This window comes from Catharus ustulatus, chromosome 23 (genome assembly GCF_009819885.2).
Source record: "Catharus ustulatus isolate bCatUst1 chromosome 23, bCatUst1.pri.v2, whole genome shotgun sequence".
NCBI classification, from domain to species: Eukaryota; Metazoa; Chordata; class Aves; order Passeriformes; family Turdidae; genus Catharus; species Catharus ustulatus.
This window is the reverse complement of record NC_046243.1, coordinates 6,517,170-6,536,744: the sequence shown is the minus strand read 5'-3', so window position 1 is coordinate 6,536,744 and position 19,575 is coordinate 6,517,170. Positions and strand designations below refer to the sequence as shown.

Sequence of the window (19,575 nt, the reverse complement as noted above, 5' to 3'; positions counted from 1 at the left end):
TGGGGGGCTGTGGCCAGGCTGCTGAGTGAGGACAGTTATCCTGAAACACATTTTTGTGCTGTCATGCACCCACATGTCTATGCTGTGAACAGACCTCAGATCTGTTGTCCTCAAAAAAATGGTGGGTGGTTTATGCTAGAATTCCAGACTGGTTTGTGTTGGAAGGGACCCTAAAGATCATCTCGTTCCATCCTCTCACCTCCCACTATCCCAGGTTGCTCCCACACCCCATCCAGCCTGGCCTTGGACTTTTCCAGGGATGGGGCAGCCACAGCCACACCCTCCATCTTTCTATCCCTCCTTTCAGCTTCCCTCCTTCCCCCCTTCCTTTCTCCTCTATCCTTCCCTCACTCCATCTTTCCTTCTTTTCTCCCTCCCTCCATAACAGCATTGCCCTCCCATACAAACCCTTCTCCCAGACAAGTTCTTTATCCGCTGAGACATTTTATTACCAGTTTTGCTTTAGATTAAACAGGCCTTCAGTATATAAAAATAATGTATACAAATGAGCAGTTAATGGTTTACATTTCTGGCTTAAAGGCATTTATAAGTTACACATTCATTTCCCATCCCTCCCCGGACACGGAGCCGGCGCTGAAGCAGCTTAAATACAGCAGGAAGCAGCGGCTGCTCTGGCTAAAGCTGGGACGAGCGAGAAGGGACGGGAGGAGGGGCAGGAGGAGGGAGGAGCGGGGCCGGCTGATGAAGTAAATGCACCGAGGTTTAATTGCGGCACTGCGGGGTCGGGGCTGTCAGCAGAGCGGGGCAGGGCAGGGAGCGGCGGTCGGGTCCGGAGCGGTCCCGAGAGGATCGTGCGGCTCTGCAGGGACCCCGCAGCCTCGGGATTGCGGCTGCTGCGGGGCTGGGGCTGCCGGCATCTCCTGCGTGTCCCACCCCACAAAACGGGCTGCCAGTCCCGGTTTGTCCCGGGGCCCCAGCCCCGGCAGTGCAGGTGGATGCTGCGGATGCAGGTGGGCGGAGGTGTCACCACCTCGCGACAACTTGTCGCTGCTGCCGATTGCCACAGCTACGGAGCCTCCCCTGCGGCGAGGAGCAGCCCAGCGCTGTTCGCCACAGCCTTGGGGACACCCTGTGTGGGGGTGCTCCTTTCCCTGCTGCCGCAGCACAGAGAAATTTGAAGGAAGACTTATAAATTCATGTAAAATAGCACCGCTGCCAGCCCCTGGCTCCGGGAGGTGCCCGGGGTGGGAGCTTTGCAGCAGCTCCTCGCTGGCTCTGCAGCGCAGGAGAACGCGGGGCTGGGGGCTCTGCGGGGCCGGGGGAGGCGGGGGGGTGTGCGGGGAGCGCTGTGTCCCTGCCTGACACCCCATCCCCTCCCGCAGCGGCAATCAAAGGCACCAGCAAGCTCAGGGTGGGACACGCCGGAGCGCAGGGATGGCCCCGTGGCCAGCGTGCGAGGGAGCAGCGCCGGGGTCGGGATGGGACAGCCCCTCTTTTCCTTGCAGGACAAGCTGGAGCCCTTTCTGTGCTTCCCCCGCCCTGTCCGTAGCCAGGAGGGCCCCCCAGCCCTGCCAGCCTGGGGAGAGGAGCTCAGGGACGTGGCCAAGCAAGCGCCGGGGGTGCCCGTGCCCGGCCCCAGGCAGGCAGGCGGAGCTGGCGCGTTAAGCGGCTGGAGCAGCTCGGAGCGGGCCCTGTCCCTCCAGCACGAGCCCCGCGCTGAGGGACGGACACCCTGCGGTCCCATCCGCGCCGGGAGGCCGGTCCTGCCCCGCTGCCCCGCGGCAGGGACGGCGCCGCTCACAGCGCGATGTCCGGCGTGGCCTGCAGGCTCTGCCCCGCCGCCCGCTTCTTGGCGCTGCCGCGGGCCTTGTCCCCCCGCCGGTACGGGTTGTTCCGCAGATCTGCACCGGGGAAGCAGGGCTTGAGCTTCACTGCCCTCCCGGGATCACCCGGATCTGCCACCCACCACATTAACATGGAATGCTTTGGATTGGAAGGTTCTTAAACCTTGACTTAATCCAGTCCCACCCCTGCCATGGCAGGGACACCTTCCACTGCCCCAGGGTGCTCCAAGGCTTGTCCAGCCAGGCCAGGCCTTGGACACTCCCAGGGCTGGGGCAGCCACAGCTTCTCTAGCCAGGGTTCACCCTTACAGGAATTAAATTTTTGCCGAACCTTCAACCTAAAACCCTCCTTTGCTCGTTTAAAACCCCTGCCCCTTGTCCTGTCTCTCTGCCCGGAGCCGCCCCTCAGGGTATGAGGACACTCAGGAGAGCCCAGGGAGGAGCAGCAGCTACGAATGAGCCTGTGGGAGCCCGGCCGGCGGCTCTCGGAGCCCAGCACCGCATCGGGGCTCAGCCTGGGTTGGGTTCAGCGTGGGGCAAATCCGGCCACAGAGCCGGGGCGGGGAGGGGGGGAAGCCCGGCAGCCCTCGGCAGCCCCCGCCCACCTGCGCCGGCCCCGCTGCCCCACGTTACCTACAGAGGACTCTCCTCGTTGAAGCTCACGTCGCAGAAGAGCCGGGACGAGCGTTTGCCCGTCCGGGCCGTGAAAGGAACAGTTTTGAGAGCTGAGCAGAGTGGTCCAGAGACAGCGAGGAGGAGCAGGAGGAGAGAGGAGGAAGAAGCAGAAGAGGAGGAAGAGATATGAGACAGGGGAGGGAGCACTCGGCAGCTTTGCCATGTGGGATGTGAAGGTGCTTGCAGGTAGGTTTGGTCCCTGTGTTGCAGCTTGGTGATCCTCCAGCTCCTGTGACAGCCCCTGCAGCCCCCAGCCCTGGGTCTGTGATCTGGGGACACCTGGCTGCTCACCTGAAATCATCTCTCACCTGAAATTATATCCTCAATGGCACCATCTTTGCCTTCATAGATGAGCGGCTCCTTCACCATCTGCCTCTTCTTCAGCTCAGCAATCATGTCCATCTGCTGCCTCCTGGCCTTCTGGACAGGCAGCTGGGGAGGGGACAGGGTGCTTGAGTGGCCTGATGACACCCCAGAGGAGATGGGGTACCCTCACCTTCACCTCCCACTCAGTTGCCCCTCCCCAGGACCTGTTTAGTCCTTCTCCAGCACTCAGCCACTCAGGGCTGGGGCTGAGAACCCCCCAGGACACAGATATGGGGGCACCTTCACCTCAGGCTGCTGCTCGCTGCCAGGGGAGCAGGATTCTGCCTCTTTGGCTGCAGCCTCTTGTTTCTTCCACAGTTCGATGTCCTGCTCTGCTTGCTTGGGAGAGGGGCAGGAAGGGTGTGTTGAGGCAGAGGTGTCCAGAACTGCAGCCCCCTTCCTCCCTCCCCTCACAGCCCCCAGCTCACCCCAACCCAGTTCCAAAATCTCTGATCATCCCAAAGGGTCATTCCTGAGCACCAAGGTCTCCTGACCCCACGAGCCCCAGCTTTGCCTGTGACTTCCACTGGTTGCTCCAAAGTGAGGTCAGGTCCCCCAAATCTCCTCCCAGCCCTCAGAAACACAGAACCCCATGCCCCCTCCTACCTTGTAGGCTTTGATGAAGCGCATAAACATGGGGAAGAAGGTGGTAGGGGGACAGGTCTTGGGGTTCTCCCCGAAATACTCCACAGCTGACTCATATGCTTCCTGTGGGCAGAGACACCTGATCCAGGGGCTGGGGCAAGGCAGTGGTGCCCATTGCCCACCACCTCCTTCCAGCCTCTCCCACCTCCCCATCCTGCCCCGTGTCTCTCCTCGGGAGCCACATCCCAAGCAGGAGGGTCTCCCAGGGGGCAGAGGTGTGAGCAGAGGGCACCCCAGGGTGTCCCTATGCAGCGCCCATGACCTCACCCCAGCACCCACCTTGGCAGTTTTGCTGTCAGCCTGCAGCTTCTCCATCACCTCCGAGTTGACCTTGAGGAAGTCCTTGAGCACGGGGCTGTCGTCCTGTCTCATGAATTCCCTGCGGGTCAGCTCCATGCCCTGCTGCAGACTCCGCACGTCTTGCAGGACACCATCCAGGGACACTGTGGGAGGTGAGCAGTGCAGGCTCAGGGCAGGCTCCAAGTGCCAGGGGCTGCCCTGATGCCTGGCCCAGGGCACGTGGGCACTACCTGTGCCTGCCTTGTCGAGGAAGTGCAGCTCGGTGTGGAAGCCAGTGAGCTCCGGGTACTTCTCCATGATCACCCGCACCAGGTAGTGCAGCAGCGTCTGCTTGCGGTCTGTTGACTTCATCTCCAGGAGCTGGGCCAGGGCAGAGTCAGCCCTGACCTGCAGCCACGACCCCCTCACCCTGCCTCTGGTGGCCCTTTATCCATGTGGCTGGGTCTGTATGCATCCCCAGGCAGGTCTGCATCCCTCCATTCCCATGGCTGATTCCCATCTTTCTCCATCCCCATGGCAGGGTCTGCATCGCTCTGTCCCTGCAGCTGGTTCTTTATCCCGACATTCCCATGTGTGACCTTTCTCCCTCTGTCACCTTGCATCTTTCTTTATCTTCCTTCATCCCATCTTCCTTCATCAAGATCCTTGAATCGTTGAATCTCTCCATATCAGGTCTCCATCCTTCTGACCCCATTCCTGTGTATCTCCATCCCTTTGCCTCCTCCCCTTGCCTCTCTAACACAACAGACAATCTCTTCCTTCCTCTGTCCCCACAGCAAACCTCATGTCCCTCCATCCCTACTGCCGGTCCTTGCATCCCTGCAGGTTCCTGCATCCTCCTATCTCTGCAGCTGGTCCTTGTGTCCCTCTGTCCCCAGGGCTGGTCCCTGGCAGTGGCAGTGCCCCGATCAGCCCCACCCCAGGCACCCCACACCGACCCTACCGCATCGAGGCTCTGCAGCCGGAAGCCGTAGGCAGCTCCACGCTTGCTGCTGTTCATGTAATTCCCGAAGGCCAGGACGATCTGCAGGGACACCACAGCTTGGGGACACAGGGCCAGGAGGGCACAACGCCCACAGACACTCTGCCAGCACCCTGCGTGCACCCCTAGGGGCCACCTCCCCCGAAGCCCTCACCTCGAGGATGTGGCGCAGTTTGCTGGAAGACTTGAGGGACATGGAGGCGGCGATGATGGCGTTGAGTTGCTGTGGGGGAGGGAAGGGGGTGAGTGTCCCCGCAGGAGCCACCCCCGCGCCCCTGCCCCGCCCGGCCCCCCGCACACCGGCATGAGCAGCTGCGCTGTGTCGCCGAAGCTGCCCAGGAAGATCATGACGTTCATGCGCTCGGCCAGGCGGGGGATCTTGCTGAAGCGGATCATGAACTGGTCCTCGTCCGACAGCTCCTCTGGCGGCTGCTGGTCCCGCTCGAACTTCTCGATCAGGCTCCGCTCGTACTCGGTAGGCAGGAAACGCAGCAGCAGCTCCAGGAAGTCGAGGCTCAGGGCTTGCTGGTCGTACCTGCGGGGAGGGGACACTCCTGCTACTGTCAGGCCCTGCCATGGTCCCAAACACCCAGCTGGTTCCATTATCCCTCCACCCCCACAGGAGGTCCTTGATCCCTCCACCCCCACAGCTGGTTCCTGCATTACTCCATCTTTCTATGTCTCTATCTCTCCATATGGATCCCTCCATCTCTCTGTCTTTTGTCCCCACATCCCTTCTTTTCATATCTGCTTCCTGCATCCCTCCATCCCCACAACTGGTCTTTGCATCCATCTGTGTCTCTGTGTCTGACCCCCACAGCCTCATGTCTCATTCCTGCATTTCTCCATCCCCACAGCTGGTGCCTGCATCCTTCCACCTCTCCATATCTGATCCCTCACCCTCCATCTCCCCACCTCTATTCCTCCATCCCCACACCAACCTCTGCATCCCATCACACCCTCCACCATCCCAACCCCGTGCTGGCTGTGCCTGACCCCATCCTGCCCCTGCCCCACCCCAGCAGAGAGCACTCACGTCTCGATGGCCGTGCAGATGTCCTGGATGCTGCGGCCGCCCTTGCGCAGGGTGATGGCCAAGTTCTTGGCCCGGTTGGACTCCATGAGGGTCACCTTGCTGGGGGCCTTCTGTGTGGCCTTGGCCTTGAGGGCACTGATGTCCAGGGCTGGGCCCTGCGCCTTGGTCTTGAACTGCTCCTCAAAGTCACTCATGTCCAGCTCCTGTGGGGACACGGGGCTGTGGGCACGGCAGGGAGGTGGCGTGGGACATCTGGGGTGAGGACGGGGCCAGAGGAGCAGGGTAGGGGTGAGGAGTGAGAATCAAGATGAAGCAAAGGGATTGAGGATGGAACAAAGGGACAAGTACAGAGACAGGCAAGAGGACAGGGAGGGGGTAAGGAGGGGGTCAGGGGACCAGAGGATGGAGATGAGGAAGAAGAAAAGGACAGGATGTGAGGATGTGGATGGAGCAAAGGGACAAGGACAGGGTGAGAGGAGAAGCGCGCCAGATCCCATGTCCCTCTCCATGGTGCTAAGGAGTTTTCCTGACCTCCTGCTCCTGCTGCAGCCCTGTGACACCGAGGATGGGTGCAGGGTGGGCACCGGGCAGCTTCAGCATGGCCTGGGGCACTGAGCCCCCCCGGGCATCCCGTGCCCAGCCCCTTGTCCCCGTGTGCTCACCTGCAGCACCTTCTCATCGTTGAGCTCGGTGAAGACGGTGCCGTCGATCTGGCTCGGCTTCAGAGCCACCCAGTTGAAGACGGGCATGCGGAACTTGGTCTGGATCGGCTTCTTCACCTTCACTGCAGGGTCACGGGGGGATGGGGGAACGCGTCACGGAGGGGGCGTCCCAAATCCACCCCAGGGTACCCCCAGACCCCTCACAGGGAACATCCCCACCATCTCTGGGCCACACTCACCTGAACCGTTGGCAGTGGGGAGGGCACCCGGCCCGGCTGGGGGCTCCCCACCGAGGGGTGGGGGTGGTGGAGGGGGGGGCACGGGCCCCTCCGGCCCCCCCGGGAGCGGTGGGGGGGGTGGTGGCACTGCGGCACCCGGGAGAGGGGGAGCTGGGGGGGGAGCGGTGCCTGCGGGCAGAGGGGGTGCAGGGGGTGGGGGAGGGATGGGTTCAGCCCCCGGCAAAGGTGGGGGAGGTGGAGGGGGTGGGGGCGGGGGGGCAGCAGGTGCTGGTGGGGGAGGTGGGGCTGGAGCCAGAGCCGGAGCATCTGCAAGGGAAAGAAGAGGTGGGTGAGATGGTGACACAGCAGGGCACGGTGCCACCACCACGCTCCCTCTGCCACCGCATTTCCCCGAGTCCCCGGGCACATTCCCACACCCCCGCCTCAGTTCCTGTGCCCAGAGCCTTTCTGCCAACCCCTCTTTGGTGCCAGGTGTCCCCGCCCGCCGGGAAGGGGACATCCCCTCGCACCCACGGTACCTGTGCAGGTGGCGGTGGTGTCGGTGGTGGCGGTGGCCTCTCCAGAAATCACGGGAGCTGCGGGGGTTTCTATGACAACGGGGACAATTTCGATGGCGACGTCTCCGTCGGGCCCACGCAGGATCTGCACCAGCCCCTTCTCCTCGAGCTCCGCCAGCCGCCGCTCCAGTGCCAGCCGGTAGCACTCCTGGGGCTGGGGGGACGGCGGGCTGGGCGGCCGCGGGGGGCTCAGCTGCTCCTGGAGAGGTGACAATCCCCGGCAGGTCACCAGTGTCCCACTGCACTCTCTGAGCCCAGTCCCTCAGTCCCAGCGCCCTCAGTAGCGCAGCACCCCCGGCTCACCCGCAGCGCCTCCAGCTCCCGCCGTGCCTGGCTCAGCTGCTTCTCCAGCTCTGCTATCTTGGCCATGGAGTCGTTCTCCGCATCCTGCAGCTTCTCCGTCAACTGTGGGGGACGAGGCGCCGCCGCTCAGCCCCATCCTCATCCCTCCCTCGGGGCTTGCGTCAGCGGCTCTGCCCACGCGCCCACGGCCCACCTGGCTGACGTGCTCCTGCAGCTCCTCCATGTGCTCCAGCACCGCCGTCTTGGTCTCCGAATCCTCCAGCATGGTCCCCACATCGAAGACGTTGTCCAGGTAGGCTTGGATCTGCACCTGCAGCTTGTCGCTCTCGGTGAGGCGCAGAGTCTGCCGACGCACAGCCGGTGTCACCGCCAGCGCTGGCAGCGCCCCTGGCACCCCCACCCTCGGGATCACCCACCTCCAGGTACTGGTCCAGCCCCAGGTGGGTGAACTCGTACTGCAGGAACACGCGGAAGTTCATGTTCTCCACCGAGTGCACCACGATGTTGATGAACTGCATGCAGGCCACCTGCGGGGACACGGCTCAGCGTGGCCATGGCACAGCACAGGGTGGCCCTTGGGGATGTTGCCCCAGGGGCTGCATGGGGGGTTGGTGGCTCTCGGGGACATGGTGCCCCTGGGGAGTGCATGGTGGTTTACACAGTCCTGGGGACATGGTGCCTGGGGGACAGCACAGTGGCCTTGGGGATATGATGGCCTGGGGATAGTTCAATGGCTTAGAAGCCCTTGGGGACACGATGCCACAGGCCCACTGTAGTGGCTTAGAAGCCCCTGGGGACAGGAGAACAGCCTCACAGCCCTTGGGACATGCCACCCTCAGGACAGCATGGTGGCTCAGCAGCCCCTGAGGACACGGTGGTGTAGGGAGAGTTTTGGTGGCTCAGCCCTTGGGACATGATGCCATAGGGACAGTGGTCAGTAGCTCCTGGGGTGTAATGGCCTGGGGACAGTGCAGCAGCCTTGGTGACATGACACCCTGGGGACAGCAGAGCATGGGCCCAGCAGCCACTCACCATGAAGTCAATGTTGCTATCCTCATTTCGGAAATATTCCATCAGCTTCTCGAAGCGGTTCTTCTCCCCACAGACCTGGGGGGGAGGAGAAGGGTCAAGGCCAGGCAGGAAGGGTATGGCCAGGGGACACCCAGGAGAGTGGCAGGATAGGAGGTATCTATTGGTGACACCATTCCAACCCTGACTGGTGCTGCCAGGCACTCAGCCAGCTGGGACATGGCCCTGGGGACACATGGTAGCATGAGGACATCAAACCCAGTGAGTGGAACATCCATAAGTGAGGCAGAGATTTGAGGATGGTGCAGGGCTCTGCCACACACAAGGAAACTGAGGCACAAACCCCACTGGAGCACAGATATTCACATGGGGACTGAGTGTCCTTGCTGGGACTGGGTGTCCCTGCTGGGGACTCACCTCCTTGAAGTTGTCAAAGGCAGCCAGGATGATGTCGTGGCCACCTCGGACCAGGCAGACAGCAGCCAGCAGCTCCAGCACCAGAGCCTTGGTCCTACAGAGACCGTGGTGTGAGGGGGCTGGGGCCGTGGGGCAGGCAGGGGGACAAGGGACAACCCTTGTTGGGCAGGGCAGGGCAGCTCCTACCTGGCGCTCTTGTTGTTGAGGCTCAGGGTGATCTCATTGACACAGGCTGGGTGGTTCATCACCAGGCTGAAGCCAGACTTGGGGGGGAAAGGAGCATTAATGGGGTCGTGTGTCCCCCTGGAGACACTCCAGGACCGTGGCACACCCCCATGCCACACCCCAGCAGGCAGGAGGAGGTTGACATCCCAGCGCCGGGGGATGCAGAGCCGGTCCCACCCCGAAGCTGCGGGTGCGGGGGATCCCGGGGGAGCCCCGGGCGGATCCCCGCGGATGCCGCCCACTCCCACCTGGTAGTTCATGATGGCGCGGAGGCACATGATGCACACATGAACATCGTCCTTCTGGCTGACGAGCCGCGAGTTGCGCAGCGTCTTCCTGCTGTGCGAGGGGTTCAGCCTGGGCGGGGAGAGCGCGGCTGAGCGGGGCCCGGGGAAGCCGCGGGCGCAGCGTAAAGCGGGGAGGGGACAGCGCAAGGGGGTGGCAGCGGGGGCGGGGGGACACCGGGACACCCAGGCGGCTGCACCCCACGGGAGAAATGCTCGTGCCCGTGCCCATATAGAAGCCCTGGGACTGGGGCGGCGATGTGGGTGGGACGGGTTTTGGGGCCCCTTCGTGCACACGGGTGGTCTCGGAGGCTCACCGGGGCGGGCAGGAGCTGCCGGGTGACCTGGGGGCACTGTCCCCATCGCTGCCCGGGGCACCGCAGGGGACGCTGGGGTGGACGTGGCGGAGGAGGGTGTGGATGTGCTGGTTCGAGAGGCAGCAGCTGGAGGCGCGTTAGAGCCTGCAGGACAGGAGGGAGAAACGGGGCTCCCGCGCCGCCCCGGGGCCACCCGGGCTCGGGGACAAGGGGTGGGACCCCGTGCGGGTGCCACGTCCCTCCTGACCTGTCCCTGGGGCTGGGAGGGACACCCCGGCTCCTCCAGAGCTGCTGGCAGGCCGCGAGGGACCCCGCGCTCCCCGGGGTGCCACGTTACAGCTCCGGGGGTGACCGCGGTGGGGTGTCCCTGGGACTCCCCCGCCCACCGGGGATGCCCCGCAGGCCCTGTCCCCAATACCGGTGCCCAGCAGCGGGGTCCCGTGGGGTGTCCCCGTCCCGCCAGTGCCCCGTCACCTACCGTCAGCGCGTCCCGGCAGCGTGCAAGAGAAGAGCGGGGTTAGACGGGGCTGCGGGCGAGCGGCACCAAGCGAGAGCCACCAGCCACCAGGACCGGCTTGGGGGGACACAGGCCCGTCCCTCCCCCCGGGTTTAAACCAGGGGGCTGCGATTTGCTTCCCCAAAATCTCCAACACTCCCAATTTTTGTGTATTCCTGGGGTTTAACCAGAGCACCCCAGGACGGTCGCAGTGCCGGGGTGGGGACACGGATCCAGCCCAGCGCCAGGCAGGGCTTAGGTCCTGAGGGCACACAGGGGGATGTGGCTTTGTCCCCACCCTCAAACCAGCAATGGGCACCCATTTTGAGGGCCGGGCCTGCGTCTCCCTGCCAAGCCCCTCTCCAAGCGCGGCGCGGCCGGGGGTGCAGCGAGGCGAGAGCGGGGGACACGGCACAAGGACAGGGGGACAGTTTGGGGTCAGGACCACACGTTACCTTACAGTGAGAGGCCGCGTTTTGGAGGAGCCCTGCGTGGGGGACGAGGAGGTGCTTTTGTTCAGGTCCTCCAGTGACCGCTCCTTGCCCTTGTCAGAGCCGGGGCTGTTCTCTGCACTCTCCATGTCATACCTGGTGGCCCGTGGGGACATGGGCACGGGTGAGATGTGGCACCCTAATATGGGCACATGCCCCCCAGGGATGTTGGGGATGTTCTGCTCAGCCTGAGCTATGGAGCATCACCCTGATGACAAGGGAGGGCACCCCAGGGACCCCCCTAGCCCTGCTGAGCCCCAGGGGAGGCTGATCCCAGCCTTGGGGACAGGACACCCGGTGGGGACATACGCGACAGAGCACTGGGCAAAGGCGAGGTACTCCAGCAGCACGTCCAGCCCCTTGTTCTCCTCGTTGAGGAACTCCTGGACCCAGCTGGAGGGTGCAGAGAGTTAGTGGGCTCTGCCAAGCCCCCACTGCCAATCCTCTCTCCCCCTGCCCCCAGACTCTCAGCAGAGCCATCCCCTGGTCAGAGGTCCCCAGCAAGTGTGGAACATGCTGGGGACATGAGGTGACACCATAAGCTGACATTTTTCTGAGGCCAGGTGAATGCCATGGTGAACTTGATATACGGGGCACAAAGCCCAAGGGCTCTCCTGTCACCACTGCTGCCACCACTGCCACGACAGGACAGCCTGGCCCTGGGCACCGTGGGCACCCATCACCCCACAAGGGGTCAGGACAGCCAGGGTCAGGGCAGGGCCCCTCCTGGCACTCAGGGGGACCAGACAGCCCAAATGGGGCTCAGACCCACAGCACCCCCAGCTGCCTCAGCACCCTCAGCCTCCCATCAGAGCCCTCCTAAGGGGGCAGGATGAGGCCACAGCCTCCCCATCCTGCTGTCACCCTCCAGACAGAACCAGCAGCATGTCCATCCCCATCCCAGAGACAGTGGCAGTGGCTGGGTGACAATGCCACCCCCACCCTCACCCGATGTAGTTGGTCCTCAGGGAAATCTCCAGCTCTCGGAGCACCTGCGTTGACTCCTGCACTCGCCTCTTGAACTGTGGGACGGGGACAGCCATTGGCACCGTCCCTGTGCCCAGCCTAGCATGGGGACCAGGGGACTGGGCTGCAACAGGGACCCCTCACCTTCCTGCTGACACCACCCGTGTCCAAGTAACTCTTCAGCTTCTGGATGTAGGCAGACGGAGGGTTCTTCACCTGGAAACGCTCCTACAAGCCCCAGAGAGAGGCTGAAACTGGGCCACGGTTGTGGCACAGGGACATGCCTCTGTCCCCACAGCAACCACAGTGTCCCTGTCCCCACCCCAGCTGCATCAATGCTTAATGAGGTTAATAAGGTGCTGTGTCAGTAACGAGATGGATGTCAGTGCTCGGTACAGCCAGATTGATGCCCAAACCATTCCATGAGTGGCACTTGGGGACAGGGACAGCAGTGGGGACATTGTGAGCTTGGACCTCACCTGATCACAGATCAGTTCCCACTTCTTCTCGTTGTCATACTGGTTAAGCAGCTTCATCTTGTCCGGGGGCAGGTTCATGGAATTCTGTGGGTGAAGGGTGTCAGTGCTGGGGTTCACCCCAAAAACACCCCTGGGATGTAGCACCCCCTGCTCACCCAGCACTAGGTGTCCTTGCTCAGCAGTGGGACATGGGGACACCAGTGGGACATAGGGATACTCATGGGAGGATGGTGATGTTGGTGGAAGGATGGGAGAATGGGGACGCTAGTGGGACATGAAGATTCCAGTGAGAAAATGGGGACACTAGTGGGACAATGGGGACAGTGGTTGAACAATGGGGACACTGGTGGGAGGATGGGATCATGATGGAAAAATGAGAACAGCATTTTGAGGATGGGGACACTGGTGGGATGATGGGGACAACTGTGGGAGGTTGGGAACACCACTGTTCCCAGGATGCGAGCATCCCATGGATCTATCAACAATGCTCCCACCTGAAGGTCCCCAAGGGGAGGGCAGGGGTGTTGGTGGGGAATGGGAGGAAGAATTGGACACATCCATCCATGTCATGAGTGCACCATGTGCCCAGCCTCAGCCAGCCCAGTCCTGGCAGGGCCACACAGGGTGAGGGATGGGGACAGTGCCTGGTGACACACCTGAGGAGCCCAGGCCATGCTTGAGGGGCCACGCCTAAGTCCCCCCCAGCACAGGCGCATGACAAGCCCTCTGAGGAAATCAGTGTTTATTGAGAGACAATGATGTCAGGCCTGGCATATCCTCATGTCCCTCCGTGCCACCGTTGCACAACCCCAGCCCCCACGGCCGCCACAGGACGTGACGTGGTTTCCGCTTTAGGCGCTGCCGAAACTGCTCCTGCCGTGAGCTCCTCCTGCCTCTGCTGAGGGACACAGTGGGGTGATCTTCATGGGACACCCACCATGGGCTGGGCCAGTCTGCAGCTCAGCTTGGCTCACAGGTGATTTATTTTGCTAAAAGACCCGATTTTGATGCTCCAGCTCAGCTGGAGAGCCCCTGCAGGCTGGCACGATGGCATGTGGAGCCATGCACAGCCCCAAGTCACCCCTAAACCCCAGTCTTGGGGTTCCCTGACAAGGAGGATGGGGATGTGGGGTGATACCGTGCTGGAACAACATGCTTGGAGGAAGGCATCTCCCAGAGCTTTGGTTGCTCACAGAAGAGCAGGTCCAAGGGGAGAGGTGCCACTGTGGTGAGCAGGAACAGAAACCTCTCCACCACCTCCAGGGAGGACCTGTCAAGCTGCTTTCACAAGAAGCCAAAACCAGGAGCTGTGGGTGGGGACGAGCTGGGTTTGGCTGGGGCTGGCCAGCACAGAGAGCTGGGCAGGGGGCCCAACCAGGCTGCAGGGTCAGAAATGGTCTCATTGCGAAGCCACTGGAGCTGCTGGGTGGGTTCTGGGATGGGCAAGGTGACAGTAACCCCTGGCTGTCCCCATTTCTGGTCCCCACAATGCCATCCTTGAGATGGATGAGGGTCAAACCAAGGGACAGTGCTGTGCCAAGAGGGACCAACACCCAGACACCCCACCCAGGGCTCTGTCACACCCATGACACCCTCTGGGGGACACTGTTGGATGCCCTTGGCAGAGAGCAGATGTGGCACCTGCCATCACAGGTGGGACCTGGACAAAGCAGGACCCTGCACTGGCGGTGGGACAGGACCCAGCACGAGGGTGGGGCAGGGGCTGCGGGGCTGTCCCTGCAGAGGTGGCTCTGTCCCGCGGTCCCTCCCTTGCGGGCAGGATGTGGCACAGGTCGGGTACAAACTGGGTGGTGGGTGTGTCCCGGGTGGGCTTGTGGTGCCACGGAGGAAGCGACTGCGCTGAGGAGCCTCAGCCGGCAGAACAAAGAAACCGGTTCTCATTTCCTGCCGGGGAGGGGGGACCTGTGTGTGGGAGGTGGGGCTGGGTGGATGATGTGGGGCTGGGTGGATGATGTGGTGCAGAGCAGCAGCCAAGCACCCCACAGGAGTCTGAGGAAGGACTTGGTCCTCCTCCTCTTCCACCTTTGGGGACAAGGATGGGAGAGCCACAAGCGACTTGCACCCAGCAGCCACAACCCACCTGCCGTCATCCAGCACCCAGCACCCTCATCCCACCCCTGCCCGGGGCTTCCCAGCAGCCTCACAGCCCACCACGTCACTGAGTGGGTGCCACCAAATGTCCCCCAACAGTCCTGCTGTGACACAAAGTGTCACAGAGCCTGCAGTGCTGGCCCAGCCATGCCCAGCGCCAGGGTGAGCCTGGCTGGGACCCAGCACCGGCTCTGGGGTGAGGCAGGTTTGCCCTACACTGAAACCAAGGCCAGGGGAGGTGAAGCAGCACCATCATCATTTTCCAGTACAAAACAACCTTTTCCTATCATGGCTGGCAGGGATGGAGCTATTTTGGGTGTCAGACACCTCTTTTTGTTCCACACGTGAACGGGCAGCGCCGAGCAGAGCAGCGCTGAGCCGAGCTCTGCACCAAAGCTGGCACAGAATGTTCCAGCATCCTCCAGGGAAGTGTTTGTGCTGCAAACCCCGCCAGGCTGAGCGTGAACCGGGCTGAACCCTGGCAGTGCTGTTTCTGGGGCACGGGGGATGTGCATCCACACATGGAAAGCCTCGGCAGCACGTGGGACAGGACAACAGCCCAGTCCAGACACCAGCACAAAATCCTGCCCCAGGGAAGGGGACAGGAAGGAAACTGCCCCAGATGGTGGCTATGGGGCTCTCCAGCTGCAGGAGGGACCAGGTGCCCGGGTGACTGATGGACCATGCCACTCCTGGATGCTCCATCCCTCATGGCTACAGAGCACCCCTGAGGTGGTTGGGACATGCCCAGTCCTGCAATGCCAGTTGTCCCATGGTGTTCCCTCCAGTGCCCCCAACCGACACTGAATTTGTTCTCCTGCCTCTTCCCAGGGCTCAGTGCAGGGCACAGAGCAGGACCAGGCCTACCCAGGGCTCCCTGACCTCCCTCATGCAGCAAACTGGGCTGGGGAATGCTGCCAGGACCAGTTCATCCCATCAGGGACTCCCTGGATCCAGCCAGACCCCAAGCCACCGAGTGTCAGGCAGGGCTGGGCAGTGGAGGAGCAGACATGTCCCCAGGATGACCGGGGGGATGGCGGGAGCGGGCTGGGGTGGTGCCTGTTGCTCCAGCTCTATTTTAAGAACAAGCAGAAGCTGCTGTAGTTCAACCCAGAGTGCCCTCATCCCTGCTGGGTGCCTGCCTGCCCACCCTGCACTGGGATGTCCTCCTGGCTCACCCAGGGCTGGATCCAGCAGCACAGGAGCCTTCTGCACCAGGACACTCTCCAGGCCCTGCTCCAGCAGCTCGTGGCTCACAGGCAATTCCCCACCCAGGACACACGTCCCCCATGGGGACACCTGACTGCAGCCCTGCATCCCCAGCCAGCCTTGGCCACCGTGCTGCAGCCAGGCTGGAGATGGATCCCACAGGAAGCTGAGGACCGGTTCTGTTTCCTGGTTGAGCCGAGGCTGACACTGTGGCCAGGGCTGGCTGGTGACCTGTCCTGCTTCTGGGGCCAATAGCACATCTGCAAACATCTGCAATGGTGACGTTGGCCTTGCACTCCCCAGGGCCTGGGAGAAGCAGCAGCAAAGCCCCCACCAGGCAAAGCTCCTGGCTGGAGCAGCCCTTGTCCCAGTCAGCCACTGTTTGATTTTGACTCCACCACATTCAGCTCACAATCCCATTTATGTATTCCCAATTTATGCCTCTTGACATGCGAAGGAAGGGAAATCCTGACTGCTCCAGCAGGAGTGTGTGAGCATCCCTATCCCAGCAGCAAAATGCTCTTCCTCTGCTCCATCCCAAAAATCCACCTCATCATATCCCAAACCACTTGGCACGGTACAACCCTCCCATCGCTCTGCCAAAGTGGCATCTGCCACAGTGCCCCACCTGGGAAGAAGCCAATTTTTGAGAAAAAAGTTTTGGGAAAATAAATTCCCATCTCTTGGCACCGAATGGGTCTATCTGTCCCCTTCCTGGCAGCAATTTGGATCTCCTAGGCTCCTCCCTGGGCTTTTCTGCCAAGATTTTGTGCCACCAGCTCTCCCAGTTTGGGATGTCCAGCCCAAAACTGATTTTCACTGAGTTCTCATGGCATCACTGTAACCATGGCAACGTGTGAGGTCTGGATCATGTCCCACCAGGAGATTCCCAGCTCGTCCCCACCTGCTCCATCACTGAGCTCAGCAGGTAGAAAAGTTGAAGCCAAAGTCAGGGAATGTATTTGTGGTGGGTGAGGGCAGAGGGACCCCCTGTCCCCATCCCCCCGGGGTTCTGCTGCCCCCATAGCCACGAGAATGGGGAAGGGACTGCGGAAAGAGGAAGCGGGATTGGGACAGCTGCTTTCACAAGACACCCGCTTCCCGTCGGGGCATATCCAGCCCCTCGGGTGCCCCTTCTCCTAGAAAAGGGCTTTCCCTCGGGATGAAGGCAGACAAGGTGTGCTGAGGGCCTGGAGCAGCGCTTGCCCCTTTTCTGATCATTTTTTGGTTTAGGATTTTCAACCTTCTAGGCCCAGCCCGGCTGAAAGTGCTGCTTCCTGGGGCCTCGCAGCAGAAACAGCCCGAGGTCTCTTCCTGCCACCGCTGCTGTGACAACTGGAGCCATCACAGGCGCCACCACCCCACCCAGCCACCTGCCAGCACGAGTGTCCCACGGCAATCCCCTCCCTGTCCCACGGGGGTCCCACCAGGCAGAGCCCCTCACCATCACCCCCTGCAACTGCAGTGGCTCCAGCTGCTGTGCTCGCCCCCAAATAATCCCATCAACTGCACGAGATAGTAAAGCTCCCAAGTAATTCGTGCTCGGGGCTGGGATGGGGGACCCTGCCGAGCAGATCCCGGCAGATCCAGCCGAGCAGCTCCCGGGGTGCCGGCATCGTGGAAGCTGCGCCCGCCGCTGCTCCCGGCACGGGATCGGTGAAACGGCTCCATCTCCCAGCGGGGGCTCGGGGGATTAAAGCAGCAATTCTGTTTTCTGGGGGCAGTTTTGGGGAGGGCACGGGTCGGGCTGGAGCGGGTGGCGCGGTGGCGGGAGCCGGCCCTCCTGGCGCGAAGGTCACGGCCGAGCAGCGCGCTCAAGGACGGAGCAGCGAGCGGGAGCCGCTCTCCCGCAGCTCCGAGCGGCCCCAGGAGCTGCCATCCATCCCACGGGAACGCGGCCCGGCCATCGCCCGCTGCCCACGGCGGGCGGCCGGAGCGCTGCCGGGGCTTCCCCGGCTCCGAGGAGGAGGAGGAAGGGGAGGTGAGCGAAGCATCGCCAGCCGCAGCACCGGCTGCCTGCGCCGCTCCGGCCCTGCCGCCCATCCCGCCATGGCGGAGCCTCCCGGGGTCCGGCACTCGGGGTCACCCCAAGAATTTGGGGGGTGGATCCCGCCAAGGTGAGAGCGATGAGGGAAGGGGAGCGGCTGGGGGTCATCCCGGGGCAGGGCTGAGTGTGCCCGGGGAAACAAGGTGAGAGCAGGGCAGTCATCATCATTAATTAGAATGTCAATTAAATAATAAATCAAACAATTGTTAGAACGGTGAAATAGTAACAATACGATTACGACAAGATGATCACGGTGCTAACGCTGCTAACGATGCTGCTGCCTGCAGGGATGCTGAGAGACCCCCCCGGCGGGTCCGGTCCCCCCGCAGCGGCTCCCCCGATCCCCCGTTCTGTCCGGCCGGGCCCCCCCCGCCGCTGCCGTCCCCGCTCACCAGGACGCGGCCGAATCGCTCCTCCAGCTCGGCGGTGCCGGGCATGGGCTGCCGGGGGGACGGCGGGGCGGCAGCGGCGGGGGGGGGCCCGGGCTGCGGGCGGTGGTCGCGGAGCTCCCGCGGGGCCGCGCCCCCCTCCAGCCCCCCGGCCGCGTTGCCCATGGCGGGCGCTGCGGGGCGGCCCCGGCTCCGAGCCGAGCTTCGTCCTCGCCCGTGCCGCCGCCGCTCGCCGGCGTTTGCAACTTCTGCGGGCGTTATCGCGCTATAAACGCTCTGCCCGCCCCCGGCCCCCGCCCCGGCCGAGCCAGAGGCGGCCCCGGCACCTGCTCGGCTGCAGGGAGGGAGCGGAGCGGCGCTGCCCCGGCGGGGCTCACTGCAGCCCGTTTGGTTTATTTTATTTTATTTTATTTTATTTTATTTTATTTTATTTTATTTTATTTTATTTTAAACTTTATTTTATACTTACTTTTATATTTATTTCATATTTTTATTTTATTTTATTTTATTTTTCCTTTTTTAAACTTTATTCTACTTACCTTTATATTTATTTCATATTTTTATTCTATTTTATTTTATTTCTTTTTTTCAACTTTATTCTAGATTTACTTTTATATTATATTTATTTCGTATTTTTATTTTATTTTATTTTCATTTAGTTTTATTTATTTTTTTAAATGTTGTTCTTAAATTTTGGGGTTTTTTTTTATTTCCACTCCTTTTTTCCTTTTATTGTAACTTGCCTTATTTATTTAATTTAATTTTATTCTTATTTTAAATTCACTTTCATTCTACTTGTTTAATCAATTTTGCTTTAATTTTTATGTTCTATGTATGTATAATTTCATTACATTTTATTTAACTATTTTATTTCAGTGCTATTTCGTTCTGTTATTTATTTTATTTTAAAATTTCCATATATTTATTTTTTTATTTTTATTTTTTTATTTAGGCTTTTTGTTTGACTTACCTTTTATCATACAGGAATTTATTACTATTTTATATAATTATTTTTATTTAATTTTATTTTTTGCTATATTTAATTACTTTCTTATTTTATTCACTTTTCAAATTTTTGCTTTTTATTTATTTTATTTTATTTTAACTAATTTTCCTTTTTTTTTTTTTTTTTTACCTTATTCATTTTATTTATTTATTTACGTTTTAATGTCATGCTGTTCCATCACTCATTTATTTACAGGCAGAGGGAGAAGGGAGAGCACTCAGGAGTGCTGGGCTCCCTCTCCCACCTCAGCCAGCACAGGAGGGGCACTGAGCCCGAGCAAACTCTTCACAGCCCGGGCAGGGCAGGGCCTGGGGCTCCCTGGGTGGGGACACACGAGGGGCAAATCCTAAATTTGGGGTGTTCCTGCCGTGCCACAGGTCATGGGGACAGGGGACAGAGCTGGGCTGGCACCCACAGTGTCCCCACTGTCCCAGAGGGGCCACAGCACCCACGCCCCCAGCAGAGCACCCTGGGCACAGGGACAGGGATGTGGCACTGGATTCACCCTTGGGCCATGGGATGTGACACCAGATTCACC

At 60.8% G+C, this 19,575-nt stretch overlaps 1 protein-coding gene across 6 annotated transcripts; it reads right to left on the bottom strand.

Annotated features, from left to right (window-relative positions):
- Positions 1–424: 424 nt before the first annotated feature.
- Positions 425–18,132, bottom strand: FMNL1 (formin like 1). Of its 6 annotated transcripts, none has more exons than XM_033078883.1 (28): positions 18,035–18,110; positions 12,275–12,358; positions 11,940–12,023; positions 11,778–11,851; positions 11,139–11,222; positions 10,794–10,925; positions 9,843–9,968; positions 9,490–9,598; positions 9,203–9,279; positions 9,017–9,110; positions 8,603–8,677; positions 7,987–8,097; positions 7,764–7,913; positions 7,571–7,672; positions 7,229–7,466; positions 6,711–7,016; positions 6,472–6,593; positions 5,810–6,012; positions 5,074–5,308; positions 4,928–4,996; positions 4,735–4,815; positions 4,022–4,151; positions 3,771–3,934; positions 3,453–3,554; positions 3,093–3,185; positions 2,789–2,912; positions 2,443–2,530; positions 425–1,862 (listed from the first exon to the last, which is right to left on the bottom strand). In XM_033078883.1, the coding sequence occupies exons 1-28, from the start codon at positions 18,077–18,079 to the stop codon at positions 1,148–1,150; spliced, it is 4,017 nt and encodes a 1,338-aa protein (XP_032934774.1). In that variant the 5' UTR covers positions 18,080–18,110; the 3' UTR covers positions 425–1,147. The 6 variants fall into 6 exon arrangements, with proteins under 6 accessions (XP_032934774.1, XP_032934775.1, XP_032934776.1 ...); XM_033078886.1 differs by having other exon boundaries at positions 1,815–1,862; positions 2,439–2,530; XM_033078884.2 differs by lacking the exon at positions 9,843–9,968 and having other exon boundaries at positions 18,035–18,132.
- Between the last annotated feature and the right edge of the window lie 1,443 nt (positions 18,133–19,575).

Excerpts from the sequence above, each read along its gene's own strand:
- FMNL1 (XM_033078883.1), bottom strand. The coding sequence starts at position 18,079 with ATGCCCGGCACCGCCGAGCTGGAGGAGCGATTCGGCCGCGTCCTG. Across the intron at positions 11,852-11,939 it reads CGGGTGGTGTCAGCAGGAAG|TTCAAGAGGCGAGTGCAGGA; the intron begins GTGAGGGGTCCC and ends CCCGTCCCACAG. Across the intron at positions 2,531-2,788 it reads CATTGAGGATATAATTTCAG|CTCTCAAAACTGTTCCTTTC; the intron begins GTGAGAGATGAT and ends CACTCTGCTCAG.